This window comes from Pseudochaenichthys georgianus, chromosome 5 (assembly GCF_902827115.2).
Source record: "Pseudochaenichthys georgianus chromosome 5, fPseGeo1.2, whole genome shotgun sequence".
Classification (NCBI taxonomy): domain Eukaryota; kingdom Metazoa; phylum Chordata; class Actinopteri; order Perciformes; family Channichthyidae; genus Pseudochaenichthys; species Pseudochaenichthys georgianus.
The window spans coordinates 41,771,558-41,792,866 of NC_047507.1; the positions used below are offsets into that span (position 1 = coordinate 41,771,558).

Genomic DNA, 21,309 nt, shown 5'->3' on the forward strand with positions numbered 1-21,309 from the left:
GTGGTTTAACCTTTTGGAACTTAGTGTCCCTAATTGTGGCTACAACACAGTGGTCACTCACATCATTAGCAAATACTCCCACAGATGAGTATTTATGTGGAACATTTGTTAAAATTAGATCAATTAAGGAGGATTTATTTGGGGACTTAATATTCGGGCGAGTAGGACTGTCTATAATCTGGGTAAAATTCAAAGAGGTACACAGGTTTTTAAAATCCTCTGACACTGCAGTTAACCAGTCACAATTAAAATCATCAAGCAGCACTATTTCCTTGTAGGAAAGTTGTGATAACAGTTTTGCCAATGACGATAAAGAGTCCTTGACAGCCGAAGGGGCCCTGTAGCAGCCCACCACCATGACCTGTTGACCCTTTGTTACCTCAATATTCACGGCTAAAAATTCTAGCTGTTTACTAACAGATTTGGAAACCATATTAGTTACACAAAACTTATTTTTCACATAAATGGCAACGCCACCACCTTTTGTATGCCGGTCAGTACGATATACACTGTAACCATTTATGTAAATGTCAGAGGCCAAAATGGATTTATCTAGCCACGTTTCTGATAAGACAATGACATCAGCATCAGTCGAACTCGCCCAAATACGGACAAAATCTAATTTAGGTAACAGACTACGCACATTTAAATGAATTAAACCTAGCCCAGATCTAGATATAAAATCAGCAGGAGTAGCTATTTGACTAATACTGCTAGGTGGACCTGGATTTGGCTGTACATTTCCTGATAGTAACAACAATAAAAATACCAAGCACCTTTTCCTCTTAATCAACACACATACATTGTCAGCTGTTCTAGAGTCACCAGCAAACTTCGCAAACTTTCATCCACTCCATGCGCGTCCCTCATGAAGAGGGTGCTCGGGGGGTACAATTTGGACGGAGTCGTGGCTGTCAACTGGGGGGTTGTAAATGAGGCCGAAGGGGTGAAGGCTTTTGTGCAGGCCTATCAGGTGACAGTGTTCGAGTCTGGTCTCTTTGTGAGTGAGTCGGTGTTTTGGGAGCATCCCCCGATGGACTTGTGCAGCCATCTGCCCTGCTGGAGGTGAAGTGTCCACCATCATTATACATGATGGTGTAAATAGGATATATATATATATTTGTATACATATCTGTAAATTGTATAATTTTATTTGATTTAAAAGTATTTTTGATTTCTCTGTCTATAAACACAAACTGAGTAAGATTGACAATAAAGTTGACTTTGAAAAATATATATATTCTTTATGAAAATAGTTGACTGTTGGAGAAATGAATCCAAATGAAACGTTGGACTGAACTACAACCACGCCTTTAAATCTCTACGGACTGTTTTTCAGTGGGATGGCAAGTTCCTATCTTTAAACATTTATCAGTTTTTTCTCAGAACAGATTTGATTTTCTGAAGTTAATTTAACTTTGATGACCATGTAAGGTCATTATTAAAAAGGTACAATCAATTTGTTTAGGGTTGACTAAAATAATGATAAACATTTCATTTGGATAATTTACTGACAGAATAAGAAACTCAATAATGCTCTACTCACCTGTTCCCTTTTTATAAAGTGAAACAGTTGAAACGATAGATTTTAGTAAACTTAAAAACAACCTTCTCCAAAAGCTATCAAGGAATATACCGAATACTTGTTTTAGAACTTTATTACATATTATTTGTATATAGTTTGAATGATCCATAATTGACAGAAGCTTGTGTTTACACTGACCTGTTACTCATATATTAATGTCTTTGTAACTTCAGTAAACCACGACCTCACTAATTTCTTTCATTCATCACGGTTCAGTAAACTAAGTGATACATGAACCAGTTTAATAATTATAATAACGTAGGATTGCAACTTTTTGAAACTGTAGGTGGCTCTTAAAAGAGCCGTTGTGTTTGGGTGTGCTGGTCTCAGGTCAGTCTCAGGTCAGTTTAAGCCCTCTCTCCGCGGATGCAGCTGGATGTCCTTGGGCATGATGGCGACCCTCTTTGCTTGGTTCATCTTACTGGGGGCAGCTACATGGATGTCGGTGCAGTCCACAGTCATTGTGCAGTTGAAGGCAGAATGAATTTATTATTGACTCCGAATGAAGCACAACTTCATGTCATACCATACATTGACTTTATTTGTAATTGTGTAAAAAAAATAAAGCATTGATTAGCAAGCAGGACCTGCAGAAACAGAGCATGGTGATGGATGGAGCTGGGAAGAGAGAAGAATAAAGAAAACAGATCAACTTTATTATCGGATATTAAAAATTCTATTTCAAAACAAGTTGCCGCTCCTACAGTTTTCTAGTGTGTAAAGATGATTTCACTTGACCTATACACAATATCACACTCAATATATGTGTGTCTCTGGGGGGTGCATTGTGCCTTTGATGTATATAAATAATATACCATAACCAAATACTATTATGCCTTTGATGTATATAAATAATATACCATAACCAAATACTATTATGCCTTTGATGTATATAAATAATATACCATAACCAAATACTATTACGTACAGTGGAAATCAGGTTGCCAGAGCAGGTCAGTATGCATGTTCCTCAGGGTCTCAGCAGCTACAGGTGAGGTAAAGGAAATAAAAGAGAAAAAGGTCAGTAACAACACTTTAAAGTAACAACACTTTGAATAATTATCTCTTCTAATAATTTTCTCTCAGTAATCACTCAACTACTGTCTTTCCAACAAACAGATTGACTCACACTTACTTCATCACAATGAAACACGTCCAGAAGAATGTCATGCAAAGCTCCCTGCCAGCCTTCGACTCTCCCTGACTGCTTCCTTAGCACCCGGTGGATGGCGCAGTAGGCTACTCTTCAAATGTTTCACGAAATACTTACCATCATGACTACTCTTACTGTTTAAAATGTTGGTTTACTTCATGTAATAAAATAATAACTTCATGGTAAGGCTACTAAAAATGACAAGGCTAAGTAATGTAATGCTAATTAACGTGCTCGCTACTCGTCGCTACTAGCTAGGTAGCTAACTTGACTATGTTCCAGGCACAACATGTATATTACCTGATATGTCTGATCCAATGACTCCTGGTCCTTTTATCAGACGGGAATCGATAGAACGAGCAAGTGGTTTGATCACTTATATGATTACAACCTGGTACAAAGCACACCGGCATCTTGTAAAAGTGAATTTATTTTTAGCAATCTCTTATTTATTGGAGGGAATAAATCAGTTATGAGATCTTCTTCTTCTTCTTCGCTGTAATTACGAGTCGCAACCACTTGGAGCATTATCACCTGTGACATCACTTACGTGACCCAGAATGGGATTTGGGATTTGTAGTCTTTGTAGTCGCGTGTTTTTCATAGTCTTATATTTCAACAGTTTTACGACAAAATGTGACCTTTTTGATATGGAACTTATTGTTTAAGATTGAAAAACATCATATGTGTAGTTCGTGGCACAATTCAAACGGGATCAAAAGATAAGTTTTCTCTCTCCATTGAATTCAATGTAAACTTTTCGCTTCCGGGGTCCCATGGGTAGATGGGCGTGACTTCGCCTCTCTATAGTATGAAGCTGCACCGTCGGAGGCTGCAGTCTCAGGACCACACTCCCAGGACCCTAGGCCTAGTTGTTTTGCAACATCGCCACCTAGCGAATTGGATGACCACAAAAGTACAACCAGCGAGTATTGACTCTCATACACAGCGAGTCTCTTTAAACATTGTAATGCTTGTTATTAACCATCTAAAAATGCATGAAAATGTGTTTTTTACTGAAATTAAATTATTATTATTAACAACAATTTCTTGTTAATATGTTTTTGTTTTTTAATAACAAATGTATTTTGTATGTCAGATGTAAAAAGATAGTCTTTTATATTTGTCTTATCAAATTTGACATACAATGTAAATATATATATTGTAGTAATAATGATATAATCTATTTATAATTGTAAATGTATATTGTATGTGACATACATTTAGATGTATATTTTGTTAAAACAAAACAAAACTGCTAATGTAGTTTTTGGGAAAAGAGGTGGGGTTAAATGAGTGTAAACTCCTTCCCACGCCTTTCGGATGTGTAATTAGGTAGATCATTAGTTTATATATAATTTGTAAGTAAATAATATTTAGTTTATCAATTTGATACTGCTTATGTTTCTACAGCATCATAATTCTCTTGTTTCATTTCATTATTATAATTTTTTTTTGTATTACACGTTCGAAATAAATCGAATCAAATGTGTCTTTGAAGAGGTGCTAGATTACTCAAAAACAACTGTTAGTGTGTTTATGCACCAGGCTGCAAAAGATAAACATGCAATTTGACCGAGAGGCATTTCAGTGCAGAATACATTTTTATTTATTGGGCACAATTTCCACACTGAGGATTCTTCACTGGGGTGAGGCGGGGTCTGCTGTTCCCTCAGCCACCAGACAACAGCTACAGCTGCAGTACCCCGGGAAGCCCTCTTCTGAGTAAAAACCCTGTAACATTCCTCGCCGTCCACTTCCCCGCTAGCCTGTGCCAACGTCCTTATAAAGGTTGTCGCATTGAAATCACCTGGAAATTTGGTAGGCTGTCCTGAATTCCTGTTTGTGTCCCTCTGTAAAGACATTCCAGTTGACGACACCTGAAGTAGAATGTCATAAGACAATTACAATTATGACAGAAAAAGAACAAAACCTTCCTTAAAGGTGGGGTAGGTAAGTTTCATAAACCGGCTCGAGATACACATTTTGTTATATTCCATGGAATGCTCTTAACATCCCGATAGCAATGAATATCTGAAGTGCTTTGACAAAAAATCCATAAAAAAATGTCATCTGTAGAAGCCGTAATACTGTAAAAACTGGACTGGATGGCCTACCTGCCTGTCAGCCTTCCATCGGGCCACAAACTTATCTCGTGCCCTCATTGGTCATGTGCGCGTTCGTGTGTGTTGGAGGAGGGGCTCTTTAAGGAAGTGGCAGATTTTCGAGAGGGGTCTGCCTGCAGACCTCCAGTGTCAGGACAGTTCCGGTGCAGACCTCCAGTGTCAGGACACCTCCACTGTCAGTACAGGAAGTGACGATTCTGACGAACACGTTTTTTCCCCCGCCCACCGAACGACTCGTCTGATGGTTTTTGCAAATTAGTAAGGTAAGGTGCGTGACCTGTTTGCACTATCCAAAACAATGAATGCAGTCTAAATGTATTGTTTCGCAGACAAAACAAAATGTATCGATATAATATATATATACTTGCAGAGCATATCATTTGCTTATTATAGGCCACCTATGCCGTTATTCTCTGATGCGTCTCAATATCATCAGCGGTAATAACAAAAAAGTTGATGGAGGCAATGTAATGCACTCGTTTACCGAGACATGGGAAACTGAGCACAAGTTTGTGATAAATGGAGACAAGCCGGTATGTCTTATTTGCTACGAGGCAGTGGCATTGTGTGAGAAACCTTAAGTAACCGTGTGTGTGTGCCGATGTACAAGCATGTGTTTTTGTTACGGAACTAATTTCTTTAATAAATTGTGCAATAGTTGTTCACAGCTAGTTATTAATTACGTTATTACTAAAACCAATAATATCGAATGCAGAGGCAATTGTGTAATGTGAAAAATATATATTTATATAGTCTTTTTACGTTGTTAGCTAAGTGTTTGTCAGTTCGGCTTTATTAAACGTTTGTGTAAAGAGGTTAGCAAGGATAGGTCTGCATGTGTTGTTGTTGGCAATGACACTGGTATCTTTTAAAAGAAGAGATAATGCAGATTAAAAGTGTGTCTATCGTTTCTGGCCGTTGTAGAATGTAATGTATAGTGAAATAAGTTGTTTTCACACTTAAACAGCGTGCAAAGACTGGCCGTATGAAGTATTGTTTTAATTGAAGTTTTAGTACTTTACATTTTGTAACATTTGTTCCTGTTTTTTGTAGATGCATCTTTCAATCCTCTGTGGCACTGCAAAGCCTGCCACCTCTGATGGTGTGTGTTGTGCATGAAAGAGGACCATATTGATCATTTTGATAGCGACCTGTTTAGATCTTCATACAGCTGTGTTTTTCCTTCTAGAAACCTTTCACAGTCAATACATCCTGGACCGTGGAAAGAGAAGACTGGTTTGGTAATAGAGGTAATAGTATACCATTTGTATCATTTATATTCAACTGAAATGTCAAACCATAACAAAACAACTAAATGCTTTCTGACATGCTAGGGTTTCCCCAGGCAACTGTATGGGAATGACTGTGGCATCTTCATGTTGATGGTTGGCTACATTATTGGTCTGATTGAATTCTCTGTTGTTTTTAAGATAATAACATTAAATTATATATTTTCTTTCATAGTATGCCCTTTACACCATACTAGATGCACCCTATGATTTCACTATTGTAAGTTGATCTGGTCATTTAAAGTAAACTCAAAATCCCATTATGACATTTAATCTGACATACAGTGATAATATATTTCTTTCCTTTTTTAGACTGACATGCCAGCTTTGCGAAAATGGTGGTGTGTCATGCTAATGGAGAATTTCGACCTCGGAAGGTGAGACCACTAAAATGTTGACGTTAGATTAACTTTGAAATGGTTAAAAAACACAATGTTATACCAACAGTACCTGTATTTGTTTCTTTATTTAACCCTTTTTATTTGAGTCATGGCAAAATGTTTGCCCACTGGACAGAGAAATCTAAAGCCCTCCTGTGAGGTGAGGTGCCTCCAGTGTTCAGAATGAGGAAGAGGAAGTTGGATGACATCACGGAGGTCAGATTTGCATTGCAATCTATTTCATTTAAGTTGTGTTTGTATCTACTCTCACACTAAAGCTTCAATTTCATTATTTGTTTCACCACTCTATATTTAAATATATATGTATTTTGTCAATATTTACTGCATTTATTCTTCCTCGTGGTATCAGTATTTAGGACGATGTTGGAGGACAGTCCTTAAACTAAAGAATATGTTGAAATTAGCATACTTTACTAAAAGTATGGTAGTTCATGGCAATAGTCCCTTGTATTTTGTACATTTGAAGTTTTTTTGTTTTTTAGAAAGAGGAGCAACTTCAGCCTCATCCAGCTGATGTCTCAGTTGGGAAAGATGTGGATAAAACAATGGAAGCGGTAGGCTTGTTTACTAGTTATATACATCATATCCAAGGAGGACGCCCTTTCCTTGGGTTAGTCTGCCAAAAAGCTACTTAATGCTTAATATGTATCAGTGGGTATGATATATTTTCTCTTTTCCGTAGCCAACATCTAAGATCGTGCAGGACTGCAAGAAGGCAGCAGAATGGGTGGTGGCACACAAACATTTGTGCACCAGGGTGCATTTGCCCGATGCAGTGAGCATGGGGGAAGCACAACTAAGAGAGGCTGTCAAGCTTTGGGAGGAAAAACCTGACGAATGTAACGAGGATGAGATGGAGGCAATCTTGGAGCCATTCAAGTTTAGGTTTAAACATGACATGTGGACCTTCTTAAACGAGATCAGAGACAAAAGAGGGTATCTGGCATTCTGCGAATGCATTTCTGTTTGAATAAAGGGCAATAGGAAGTTGGAACACTTTGTCAGTTTTTGTGTGTTTTGCTTTGTTTTGTTTTTCAATGAAGCATTTGATAATTCACCTTGATTATACCATGAACACCACAGAGGTATGTTGGTTTACTTTAAGATAAGCCTTTTATTGTCTCCCGCATCACACCACAAGGGCAATTTGGGAGTCCATCAAGGGGATCTAGCAGAAAAAATAACTACCAAATATGAAAATAATTGACATTTTAATACACAATGGAATCTAAAATGGATATAATTTATAGCAAATTGTTTAATATGCAGATTCTTAATCCAATAGTGCAGTAAAGGGAGAAATAAAGTATGTAGGAGTGAAGTGAAACAGTCTATTGTAATAGCAAACAGTAATTAGACTATAGAGCTGTAACATAATAAGTAACATAATTATACATAACATTTTCAGGCTTATGACATAAATAAGAGGCAAATAATTTTAAGAAAATAAATATGGTTTTAACTAACTTCTACTGCCCTCTTAAGTGGTGTCATGCTGACATAGTTAAAATATCTGGGTATGGGTCGCGTTTGCCATTCGATCAGTGAGGGGAGTAAAATGCAACAAAAATGGTCAAAATCCGTTAATATATGGATGAGTGGGGGGCGGGCTGGACACAGGCCGTGGGGGGACACCTGAGACCGGGCAATGTCCCCGGTAGAAACCGGGTGAAATAGCCCAAAAAATAATAAAACCGGGGAAAGTGGAAAAAAGTGTCCGAAAATAGGCACTCGTGAGGCGGGCAGAGTCCCCTGTCAACTCCCGTTACATTCCTCCATGGTGTCTTTTGAGCGAAAAACTTTTACGAGAACCAGGCTGGGGGGTCAAAAGGGCTTGACCAAGGCCGACCCAAAGTGCACGGTGAGCGGACTCATCACCTCCGTGATGAGTCTCCATTGTGATTCAGTGGGCGGGGAAAAAAACGTGTTCGTCAGAATCGTCACTTCCTGTACTGACAGTGGAGGTCATAGACATATAAAGAGCGGTCGATGCGGCGTCTACTCTTTATATGTCTATGGTGGAGGTGTCCTGACACTGGAGGTCTGCACCGGAACTGTCCTGACACTGGAGGTCTGCAGGCAGGCTCCCATGAGATTTTCTCCGGTTGTGTATTTTCAAATTCTAGCGATCTCGAGCCGGTTTCTCAAACTTACTTACCCCACCTTTAATTTAGCTGACCTTACTCTTAGTCAATCAACTTCATAATACTAGGATAGGAGAAGGCAGAAGTAAAGACACTTTATAAACTTACTGTCAAGCCAGTTGAAGTGGGCTGTAAATGCAGTAAGTTACAAATGACTAATTACCCTGTTAAAAATGTAATAAGTAATGTAACTGACTATGTAACTATTTGTATTGATATTCAATTAATTATGGTTGTTTTATGTTTTTTGTGAGTCACTTTGGATAAAAGCCTCTGCTAAATAACATAACCATAACATACGGTTTGGTTTTGCAGCGAGTCATCATAGGCTAACAGATGAGATTTAGCACGTGTTGCTTGTATTGCTGTCCAATTCAATACACCAGAATAGTTGTTAACTTTAAACAAACAACAAGATTCATATTACTCACACTCTTACTGTAATTAGTGATTAAATCAACAATTAATGTAGGACACCTAGTTGGGCTTGCCAAAATCACGCTACAGTTTCATTAAACAAATAATCAAATCAAAACTTTTTATTTTGCCGAAAGCTATAGCGAACAATTAATTGTTTTTAGTGCCTTTAATATGGTAAAAGTTATCCTAAGCCAACAGATGTTTGTTTGTATTGCCTTAAGACTATCATAGTTAATGTTAGCTAATCACACTTCATTCAAGACACCGGAATTGTTATTAATGTTAAACAAATACAACTTTAAAAGCACTTCACATTACTCACACTCTCTGCGTTGTCGTTCATATTCATGTCTAGGTGGCAGTGTCACTAAAAACTAGGGAGCGCGGTCCTGGGACTGCGGTCCTGAGACTGCAGCCCATGGACTGCAGCCTCCGACGCTGCAGCTTCATGCTACTCCATGGAGGTCCACCGGAAGGGGAGGGACTTCACCACTCAGGTCCCTGCGTCATTTCCCTCTGTAGTTGAGATGTGTTGATCGGTGGCCGCCAGGGGGAGCCTGTGAGAACACAGCAGCAGACAAACAGAGCCTAGAAGAAGAAGAAGACCGGAAGTAAACATGGCCCTGGAGAAGAGCATGGCGGCGATCCCAGAGTTCCTCAGTAAAGCAGAGTTACTTAAACAGGGAGCAGAAGCCAGAGTGTACCGGGCAAGGTTCCTGGGAAGGCCGACTATTGTTAAGGAAAGGTTCCGGAAACAGTACAGACACCCGCTGCTGGACGAGAAGCTGACCCACCGCAGGACGGTGCAGGAGGTCCGCTCCGTGCTGCGGTGCCGCCGAGCAGGCGAGTCCCCCCCACACACTGACACCGCTGAGGGGTCAGTGTCAGACCACTCATTAACATTAAATAAAAGTAGCTTATTAAATGTTCACTGAGCTAACTACAATACAGAAGTGAACACCGCTCTCCGTGCTGGGGCTGCATATCACTGTCTGCCTGTTAGAGAGAGACTACTATGGAGCTGTGCAGATGTCTTGGAAGAACACAACATGGATATAAAACAAAACGTTATGGTGTATACACATTTTTTTATTATCACATTTATTAATTGTTGATTTTATAACATTTGAAAAATAGAGATCACAACATCCCAAACTTGAAATTGCAGAATAATAACCCTTCTCTTTTAGAATCAACCATGCAAAAATATAACAACAAATTGATTTATTCACAGCTGAAGTTAGTCCTCTATGTTTGTTTTCTTTTTATTTATTTACCAGCTATGTGAATAATTGTTCAGTTTCCCCCCAAAGATGTACATGTTGGGGCCGCTCTAACCCTGAGACATGACACCTCCACATACAAGAGGTGTGGTCCATCTGTATTTCAGGCCTAATGTGTATTGGTCCTGTGTGGCATCTGTATTTTTACTGACATATATTAACAGATTGAAAACTGAAAACACTCGGTCATTATTTATATTCTTCTTCTCCTTGTTTTTCTGTAGTAACCAATTGTCTATAGGCACACACCGATTCAGAGGTCAGAAAGTATGTAAAGATGCACAGACAAGTACTTTTTTGGTTTTGATCTGGTTGAAAATAAAGAAATGTATAATAATGACGTCCTTATGATTTGATGCTAGAAAACACAGGGTCCTTTTTATTTAATTTTGAATCTTAAGAGGCCAACGTACACTTTTTAAATAAAACTCTTCGTCTTCTCTCCTCAGGCATATCTGTCCCGGTAGTCTATTTTGTGGACTACTCATCCCACAGTATTTTCCTGGAGGAGATAGTGGGCTCCTCGACTGTGCGGGACCACATTGCCTCCTCCCCCCCGTCCGCTCGCTGTGAGGGTCTGGAGCCGCTGGCTGAGAGGGTGGGGCAGGTCCTGGCCAGAATGCACGACGAGGACGTCATCCACGGAGACCTGACCACCTCCAACATGCTGCTGAGATGCGGCCCGGAGGACGGGGTGTCGGAGCTGTTCCTCATCGACTTCGGCCTGAGCTACATCTCCGCTCTGCCCGAGGATAAGGGGGTGGACCTGTACGTGCTGGAGAAAGCCTTCCTCAGTACCCACCCCCACACAGAGGCGCTGTTCCAGAGGCTGCTGAAGAGCTACGCTGCAGCATCCAAGAAGTCCTCAGCGGTCATTAAAAAGCTTGAGGAAGTCCGGTTGAGAGGGAGGAAGAGGTCCATGGTGGGGTGAAGATCCGTGCTGTGTTCAGGGCCTCTGGAGATCACGTTTATACAATTCCGTTATAGTTACAAAGCTTTCATTGTGCAGAAAATATCCAACATAAAATAAAAAAATGTTGTGAATAAAATGTTTTTTTCTTCTCATGGGAGGCAGATATAACAGAAATATGGAGTTGGAAAAAGCATGTTGTTTTGCACCTGCGAAATGTTACATACATCCATATTTACTGATACTTTCACATTTAATGCTAATGCTAACCTCAGAGGCTGTTGCACTGCATTCAGGAATGTAATGCTTATCAGGTCAAAACATGTTATGATGACATTATTTACCTGACTTCAAATCCTTTCTTTTGAACTGGTTATAGGTAGGCTGTATGTGGATCCTAGTTTTAGTTTCCTAGCTATCTTTTCAGCTGAAATCACTGAGTCAGTGCTGTTCCTGACATCTGTTCCTTTTTAAACACGTCATCATACCAGGAATGATATGCAGCTCGATGCATTTATTTTGCACACAGATAACAGATCTTTGGATTTTGGAAATAAGCATTTTGAAAGTTTAGATGTGTTTTGCTGAAATATTCCCACTCGAATAAGAAGACCAGGGACCTCTATCATTATTGAATGATAACGCCTCTAACAAAAAAAAGAGAGAGAGAGCAGAGGAGTCCTACTGGGAGAAGAATGAAGTACGAGTCTGGGCTCCATGAGGTGGAGGTGCCAGCCCCAGGTCAGAGTCCAGGAGGAGGTGCCAGCTCCAGGTCAGAGTCCAGGAGGAGGTGCCAGCTCCAGGTCAGAGTCCAGGAGGAGGTGCCAGCCCCAGGTCAGAGTCCAGGAGGAGGTGTCAGAGTCCAGGAGGAGGTGCATTAGAACATCACTCCATGATTCATACCTTCTGAGAAACCAGGTGAATGTTTACCGCCCAGCCCTACTGAACCTGACCCTCACACAGCTACCACGTGACCCTCAGTCCAGGGACTGCCTTTGAGCTGTGCGAACACTGTACTTCATAATGTTCTGACATCGTCCAAATGCAGCACCTCCAGAATATGAAAGTGATGATTAAAGTAATGCTTATTGTCTGCCACTGTGCAGGTAAGCAGCATTGTTTCAGAAGGAAGCTGTTTCTCTTGTGCAGTTTATTTGACTGTTTTTATTTTTGCTAACTTCACTCTCATGTTTCCAGGCTCCTCATCTGACACCACCCGGCAGCTCAGTGTGTTGGTGGGGGCAGATGTGACTCTGGGCTGCCTGTTTGATAAGCTGTCCAGGCTGGTGGAGTGGAGCGCTCTCACCGTTGAGTGGAACGTGGTGGATACGCATGCAGAGAAGAGCGTAGTGTACACCTTTGAGGATGGAAGAGCGCATGTGGACAGAGAGGGCTCTGAGGTGGACAGAATGCGGCTGCGACAGAGTGATGCTTCTCTGCAGCTCCACAACGTGACTGTGGGAGATGAAGGGCTGTACTCCTGCAGAATCATCACCCCTGTGGTCTACACAGAGACCACCTCACTGGAAGTGCTGGGTATTTACTCTGATCTGCGTCACGCACGCTACCACAACATGTTCTGCTCCTTGAAACACCGTCACAGAGCTCCCTCCAAATGTCGCAGATTGCTTGCGGCAGTTTTTGTTGCATGTTAGATTTCTGTTATGGAGGCTTTGTGCCAACTGAATTACCCATAGCCTACTGCTTTTTATAGCCAATTGTGAAGTTATAAATTATACCTGGTATGTGTTGCAGTTGTGGTTGCAGTGTTTATGGTTTATTACTCATCTAAATTGTTTGGCTTCACACTGCTAACATATCAATTAATTAAATAAGTAGTTCAACATTTTGGGAATATCTTTTTTGCTGTCTTGCTGAGAGTTCAAATAGAATATTGATAGGACCCTTTCACTGCATTAAAGATAGGCCTACAGTTATCTATCAACTGGTTAGCTTAGCTTGACACGTAGAAAGTTGAGCTAGCCTTCCCTGGCTCTGTCCAAAGGTGACACAATCCACGAGCCACCTGAAGCTATCACAGTTTACCCATGTTTCCATTTGTTATGCTAAGCTAAGCTAACTGGCTGCTGACATTAGATTTATATTTTCTGTACAGAAATGTTTTGGCAACTGTCGTCATGATAACAGCTTCCAACACAATAGTGACACTTTATCACAATATTAATTTCACTTAATTAATTTGTTGGTCTCCTCCAACAAAAGGTGGGAAGTAATAGTAGGGGGGGGGGTACTGGAGTAAATCCACCAGCTACCCTGCAGTATACAAGTCATTCAAACTAGCTGCACCTTCACCAGCTTTGAGAACACTTTCATGATCAATCATTATAAAACATATCATATATATTATTCTGAAATGGACCAATCTGCACAACGACTACTTTTACTGTCGCTACTTTCACTATATTTTGATGATAATACTTTTCTACTTTCACTTGAGGAACATTTTGAATGCAGTACTTTTACTTGTAACAGAGTATTCCTACACTCTGGTACTTCTACTTTTACTCAAGTACAAGATCTGTGTGATGATTCTGTTTAGTTTTGTTGTGTGCTTTTTTCGTGTTTTCTTCTGTCTCCCCCCTCCCTCCCTTCCTTCCCTCCCTCCTCCCTCCCTTCCTCCTCTGTTTTCTCAGTGTGACAGGGAGCTGGCTGGCTCCTCCCAGCAGCAGACGAGGCACACCTTTCATTCACCTCTTCAACCTGTTGACATAAAAGCCCGGTCCTCGTGCCACTTCCCTGCCAGATAATTCCGTTGTGTTCGACCCTCCTGTGTGTCTCGCCATTCTCCTCGTCCCTGTGATCTCGTCGCCTGGATTTTTGTCTCCTGTCCTCTCTGTCTCCGTGCCAGCCAGCTTCCTGTGCCTCTGCTTAAAATACACTTTTTGTTTTTGACCATCTCTCTCTCTAAGTCTTTTGCTTTGGGGTCCAATATCTCTAGGCCGTAACAATCTGAGTACTTCTCCCACCTCTGCCACCAACTTATAACGTTCTGTTTACTTGATAATATGTTCATCACAATATGTCATCCCAGAAAGAGACGTTTTTTACATTACATTTTAGGGAGTAAGACCCCACCCAAAAAATGTCAATGTAATGTTTTTGCTCCCGCCCCCAGCGCGGCCTTCAGTGTTGCTCCCAGAGAAGGCAGCAGTGACGGAGGGGCAGGAGAAGACGATACAGTGTGACGTCACAGGATTCTACCCAGAGAAGCTGGCCGTGACGTGGCTAATGCTGAGCGGCTCCCGCACTGTGCTCGCGGGGTTAAGCCCCCTCTCCCGCGTCTGCACCGAAATGGCCATTCACAATGCAGATGGCACCTTCAGCATCCGCAGTGGCATCACCATGCACTCGTCAGCAGTGAAGGGAGGAGAGATGAGCCTCATGTGCCAGGTGGAGCACAAGACCTACAGCCGGCCGTACAACACGTCTGTCACACTGACTGTTCAGGGTGCTGCTTTTCTTCTTTCTGCCATTATGTACTCTCTCATGTAACCGGGTTTCCTACTAAAACACACATGTCCTATATATCTCTCCATCCCTCCCCCTGCAGCTCCACCCCAGCCCGTGTACAGTGACGTCACCCTGATAGCTCTCACCAGTGTCACCAGTCTGCTGCTGGTCAGCGCCGCCATCGGAGGAGCTCTGCTTCTCTACGCCCATCTGTGTAAGGGTATGTCTCCGCAGCAGCAGAACCAACGTGCATGCTTACTCTGTAAACTGTTCAACAAGGCGAGCCTGAAGTGAGAGTGTGGATGTGAGGATAATGGGTGTTCTGGAGATTGTTCTAGCACATCATATGTTCACTTCAATAAGGGTTGTCCTTGGAGTAGGAACAGTGGTGATTTCTGTTGTAAATCTAATAAGGTTTTTGATTGTTTACATTTTAGTATTGGTCTTTCTTTATAACATCATTATTTATTTATTTGTCTGATTCATTATGGGTTGGCTCAGTCGGCTCACATGAGTATGGGCGGAGCTCTTGGACAATATATCAGCTGTTGACCTGTGTGAGGTGTGTGTGGAAGAGAGGGTGAAAAGGGTCACTGTTGTTGTTGTTGTTGACTGCACATTTGTATAGCTGGATTAATTGGACCACATGTTTTTGCGCTTTATAATTTGTTAATTAAATCAACATTTTGTTGAATGCATTTTTTGATCTCAGCAACTCATTTGTGTTGCGTGTCAGACAAAGGCACGGCTGACTCCAGCCTCTGAGCGACTTCTGTTGGTTTCCTGAAGTCGCTTCGGATGGAAGACATTTAAACCCAAATTCATTCCAATGCAAATCTTCCTGAAACATTCAGGTGTCCAACACACCGGGCATTTACCTTCGGCCTGGGTTTAAGTTATTCTCTAGTTACATCCTCTTCATCCCTTTTGACAGAATGTTCCGTTTTAACAATATTTCTGAGGGAATTCTTGTACTTTTAATTTCATAACCTTCATCTTAAGGCTCCTTCGCAGAGTGAGGTTATGTTTAAAACGTATGATAAGCTTATTAAATGTTTACATTTCAAATATAAGGACAAACCAGGGTGTACAATACAAGTGGGCGTGCAGCCATCGGAACACAGTGGGGGGGGGGTTATTGATTGTAGAGGCGTTATTCCCCTCTATAATAAATGATCCAAGTTGGACACACTTTCAGAATGAGAAGAAAACCCGTTATTGTCTTTGTCTTATCTGTGCAACACCATTCCTCTTTGTCTCCTCAGCTCCACCAAGTGTTTCTGAGATCAGCAAACCCAGCATCATTTATGCTCGGGTGCAGACGGACCTCCGATGCGCCATCAGAGGAGCTGCACAGCGGGAGCTCAGAGTGAGGTGGTCTAAGCTCAGTGCTGGCTCAGAGGAGCTGTCAGAGGGGGGCTCTCTGCTGGGCGGGGGGGATCTGAGTGACCAGGCCTGTCTGCTGTCAGACTGTGAACACCACACATCCGTCCTGACCGTGTGTCTGACCGTCTCTGAGGACCGGACCCAGTACCAGTGTGAGGTGCTGTGCCGGGGCCAGAGCATCACCAGAGGGACCACAGTCCGGGTGAAAGGTGAGGAGGTGGAGCGTTCTGTAACCGCAGCAACTCGGGAGCATTTCTACGATATACTTTGATTCAGTATTGTAATCATTTCTAAATAACTGTATCCCAAACATGACTTTGTATCGGTGGCTTTGTGTGTGGCTTCTAACACATTGTTATTTCAAATAATTGATTGACTTGAATTGAAGTCACAGGCTGAAGGAAACGTATACATACATATGTGCATAATGCAAGAATATATCAGCGAGACAAGTTCACTTAGTCAAGATCCTTTCAGCGAAACATTCAAAGAAGCACATTTCCTTTAATAAGGATTTGTATAACCTCGTTATATTATTTATCAGAACCGGTGAGATCAGTTGTGTAACTGCTTAAGGAGCGTTAAGGTCATCCTTTCACCTGTTATCCTTAAACCTCCAAACTAGTCCTCTTGGAAACCCTTCACCTGAGAAGCAGAGTCATTGTTCAACAGATGGATAGTTCTGTTCTGAGCTTTATTCTCTCCTCCTGTGAATGACCCGGCTGCCCCCCCTCTCACCACACTGTCACCCCCCCTCTCACCACACTGTCACCCCCCCTCTCACCACACTGTCACCCCCCCCCTCTCACCACACTGTCACCCCCCCCTCTCACCACACTGTGACCCCCCCTCTCACCACACTGTCACCCCCCCTCTCACCACACTGTCACCCCCCCTCTCACCACACTGTCACCCCCCCTCTCACCACACTGTCACCCCCCCTCTCACCACACTGTCACCCCCCCCTCTCACCACACTGTCACCCGCCCCTCTCACCACACTGTCACCCCCCCCTCTCACCACACTGTCACCCCCCCTCTCACCACACTGTCACCCCCCCCTCTCACCACACTGTCACCCACCCCCTCTCACCACACTGTCACCCGCCCCTCTCACCACACTGTCACCCCCCCTCTCACCACACTGTCACCCCCCCTCTCACCACACTGTCACCCCCCCCTCTCACCACACTGTCACCCCCCCCCTCTCACCACACTGTCACCCCCCCCCTCACCACACTGTCACCCCCCCTCTCACCACACTGTCACCCCCCCCTCACCACACTGTCACCCCCCCTCTCACCACACTGTCACCCCCCCCTCTCACCACACTGTCACCCCCCCTCTCACCACACTGTCACCCCCCCCTCTCACCACACTGTCACCCCCCCCCTCTCACCACACTGTCACCCCCCCCCTCTCACCACACTGTCACCCCCCCCTCACCACACTGTCACCCCCCCCTCTCACCACACTGTCACCCCCCCCTCTCACCACACTGTCACCCCCCCTCTCACCACACTGTCACCCCCCCCTCTCACCACACTGTCACCCCCCCCTCTCACCACACTGTTACCCCCCCCTCTCACCACACTGTCACCCCCCCCTCTCACCACACTGTCACCCCCCCCTCTCACCACACTGTCACCCCCCCCCTCACCACACTGTCACCCCCCCCTCTCACCACACTGTCACCCCCCCTCTCACCACACTGTCACCCCCCCCTCTCACCACACTGTCACCCCCCCTCTCACCACACTGTGACCCCCCCTGTGACCCCCCCCTCTCACCACACTGTCACCCCCCCTCTCACCACACTGTCACCCCCCCTCTCACCACACTGTCACCCCCCCTCTCACCACACTGTTACCCCCCCCTCTCATCCCCCCCTCTCACCACACTGTCACCCCCCCTCTCACCACACTGTTACCCCCCCCCTCTCATCCCCCCCTCTCACCACACTGTCACCCCTGCAGTGGAGCCGTCTTTCCTCCAGATCACCAGCATCCCTCAGATCCCCAAGGTGGAGAGGAGCCTGGTGCTCTGCTGTCGGCTGGAGAACTTCTACCCCCAGGAGGTGGACCTGGAGTGGTCCAGGAACGACGGGGAGCCGGTCTGTGGGGTCACACACTTCGGACCTTTCTCGGACCACACCCAGCTGTACAGCCTGTGGAGTAAGATCCAGCTGCTCATGGCCAGAGAGGACGAGAGGGCCGTCTACAGCTGCCGGGTCTACCACTCCAGCTTCCCTGCTCCGGGGTACAAGGACGCCCTGTACCACATCAACACTCAAGGTAGCTCCACCTAACCTCTTACTGTTGGTTTGAGCAAACCAGCTTCTGTTGACTTCCTACAGTGGTGGAACGCAACTCATTACATTTACTCTAGTACTGTACCTACGTTTTTTAGGTACTTATAGTTCACCTGAGTAAATTCCTTTTATACTACTTTATATATATATATATATATATATATATAGAGAGAGAGAGAGAGAGAGAGAGAGAGAGAGAGAGAGAGAGAGAGAGAGAGAGAGAGAGAGAGAGAGAGAGAGAGAGAGAGAGAGAGAGAGAGAGAGAGAGAGAGAGAGAGAGAGAGAGAATGAATATGATATTCAAACGAATGTGGAAACGTATCCATGCTAAAAGCCCCCCCCCCCCCCCCCCCCCCCCACAGGAACTCCTCCTGATGTGATGTTCATCGACTGCGAGCCGCCGTGCCCCCTGCTGGGGGGGGACTGCACTCTGCAGCTGTGCCTCAAAGACTTCTGTCCTGAGGACGTGTCAGTGACCTGGACTAAAGATGGAGAGGAGGTTCCCTCTTTCAACACCCCCCCGAGCCTCAACATCAACGGCCTCTACTCCATGTACACTTTCCTCAAACTCACCCCCACCAAGCAGGACCGGGGCTCCAGGTTCAGGTGCCGGGTGGAGCACAGCGCCCAGCAGGAGCCGGAGGAGAGGCTCTTCACCCTGCCGCTCACACACAGCCTGCTGAGCATCCAGCCTGCAGAGCCCTGATCCTACAGGCTGTCCACTCCACAGTACTTTGATGTATGAGAGTGGGGATGCTCTCAGTAGAGAGGTTTAATGTCGTGGGTCACATGTTCCTAAAGCAGGGGTGGGGAACCTGCGGCCCCCGGGCCGTATACGGCCCGCGAGACAATTTGGACAATTTGGTGTGTCCCTCGAGGTTTATAAACGCGCGCAAAAAAGAAAAAAATTAAAGAAATCTAGACCGCAAAAAAATTAAACAAGCGAGTGCCTGTTTTTCCTGGCCAAGGTCGGGATCCTTGAACACAACACAAGCCTAATGTGTCATCACGTGATATGTCTCGTCTGACAGGGATGCAGTTCTGACGGAGAGCACCAGAACACCGCTCCTGCACTTCCAAAAATTGCAGTACCGATAAGGAGCCGGACACATGCCGCAGTTTCTGCGTGGCTGTGTCTTAGTTGAAAGCCCAGTGGCGATCTGTTCATCTGTCATACAGATCATACAGTCAATAACTTTGTTGTTATTAGCATCTGGTTAGCTAGCTATGCTAACGAATGTAAGAAGCTTTTTCTACAACCAGTGAGGTAAAGGCACATCTTTATATGATCATTATAGTTCTAAAAAAATAAGAGAATAAAGTAAACGGGTATAAAATACTATATGACAGTAACAAAAAGTTGTTATTAATAAACAGAGTTGGGTGTAACGCGTTACTGTAATAATATTACTTTGTCGGTAACGGAGTAGTGTAACGCGCTACTTTTATAATTCAGTAATCACACTACAGTTACTAACATTGCCCCGACATGCGTTACTTCGTTACTTTCTAAAATCAGTCATAATCAAACCTCAACAAACACCTGCAAAGAACACATGCTAGGTGAAGCTAACGCACATAGCTGTTGTTTATTTATATCACTCACACACACACACACACACACACACACACACACACACACACACACACACACACACACACACACACACACACACACACACACACACACACGTAGTTCTTCTTCTCTGTTTTTCGGTTGTTGCCTGTTTTGAATGACGAATACACACTACCGCCGCCTGCTGGTAAGGAGAGTTATTGCCACTCACGCATGCGCAGTTCGTAGTGTTCGGCTGAAGTCTTTGCGGTGTCTGGTTCCAGTGCAACACATGGCCAACACGCGTGAGCAGAGATAGACTGCGCAAAATATACAGATAGCAGGAGACAGAGGACAGCCATGGTCAGATAGCAGGAGACAGAGGACAGCCACGGTCAGATAGCAGGAGACAGAGGACAGCCACGGTCAGATAGCAGGAGACAGAGGACAGCCACGGTCAGATAGCAGGAGACAGAGGACAGCCACGGTCAGATAGCAGGAGACAGAGGACAGCCACGGTCAGATAGGAAAACATTCAGGATCTGGATCAGTCTTATGCGACAATGGAAACTGAACTAAAGAGAACATTTGAAACTTTAGCAGTCTGTGTGATCTGCCTGCAGGGAGGGGCGGGCCGGCCCTGCGAGTAAAGTAACGAGTTACTTTATGTAGAGAGTAACGAAGTAGTGTAATATATTACTTTTTTAAAAAGTAATATGTAATATATTACTTTTTTTAAATGTAATATGTAATATATTACTTTTTTTTAGTAACGACCCCATCTCTGTTAATAAACAAGAATACAGTTTAAAAGGGAAGTGATTTGTAAAATATCCATAAAGAAAAATAAATCTGCTTCCAGTTCTGTTTCATCTGGGTGCTGAGAGATGTATCCATAGATCTCTTCATGTTGCTCTCAAAGTGCAAAAATCTTCGGAAACTAAATACGTTTGCACACATCTTGTGTCCATATCTTTCTGTTTGGGTGGTCATGCCACAACCGTGCACGTGAATGCATGTGCGAGTCATGGTGAGATATCTGGATTAAAAGGTTGCTTTTTCTTTGCACAGCATGAAAGAAAGGTGAAATGAATGGGCTGTGATTTTATCATTTTTAAGCAGAGGTCAATCATTTGTACGGCCCTCGGAGGATGTTGGAAACATTGAAATGGCCCTTGAGAGGAAAAAGGTTCCCCACCCCTGCCCTAAAGGATGCACTAGACAATACAAATAGTGCATGCTGTGGGATAAATATGTCCCTGATACCTCTGATCTG

At 43.6% G+C, this 21,309-nt stretch overlaps 2 protein-coding genes and 2 long non-coding RNA genes across 5 annotated transcripts; 3 read left to right on the forward strand and 1 right to left on the reverse strand.

Annotated features, from left to right (window-relative positions):
- Positions 1–4,323: 4,323 nt before the first annotated feature.
- Positions 4,324–9,583, reverse strand: LOC139433910 (uncharacterized). Its single transcript, XR_011643305.1, has 2 exons — positions 9,441–9,583; positions 4,324–4,618 (listed from the first exon to the last, which is right to left on the reverse strand). It is a non-coding gene; the product is annotated as an uncharacterized lncRNA (long non-coding RNA).
- On the forward strand, positions 4,990–6,689 carry LOC117447138 (uncharacterized). Of its 2 annotated transcripts, XR_004552200.2 has the most exons (7): positions 4,990–5,127; positions 5,918–5,966; positions 6,054–6,114; positions 6,199–6,249; positions 6,329–6,373; positions 6,466–6,530; positions 6,641–6,689. It is a non-coding gene; the product is annotated as an uncharacterized lncRNA (long non-coding RNA). The 2 variants fall into 2 exon arrangements; XR_004552202.2 differs by lacking the exon at positions 5,918–5,966 and having other exon boundaries at positions 4,990–5,132.
- Positions 9,584–9,679: 96 nt separating the features above from the next.
- On the forward strand, positions 9,680–11,450 carry tp53rk (TP53 regulating kinase). The gene is made up of 2 exons (XM_034083363.2): positions 9,680–9,961; positions 10,851–11,450. Exons 1-2 carry the CDS (start codon positions 9,736–9,738, stop codon positions 11,330–11,332), a joined length of 708 nt encoding a protein of 235 aa, XP_033939254.1. The 5' UTR covers positions 9,680–9,735; the 3' UTR covers positions 11,333–11,450.
- Positions 11,451–12,287: 837 nt separating this feature from the next.
- Positions 12,288–20,439, forward strand: LOC117447247 (immunoglobulin gamma-1 heavy chain-like). Its single transcript, XM_034083928.2, has 7 exons — positions 12,288–12,417; positions 12,509–12,847; positions 14,448–14,780; positions 14,883–15,002; positions 16,048–16,377; positions 18,144–18,461; positions 18,841–20,439. Exons 1-7 carry the CDS (start codon positions 12,354–12,356, stop codon positions 19,182–19,184), a joined length of 1,848 nt encoding a protein of 615 aa, XP_033939819.1. The 5' UTR covers positions 12,288–12,353; the 3' UTR covers positions 19,185–20,439.
- Positions 20,440–21,309: the final 870 nt, after the last annotated feature.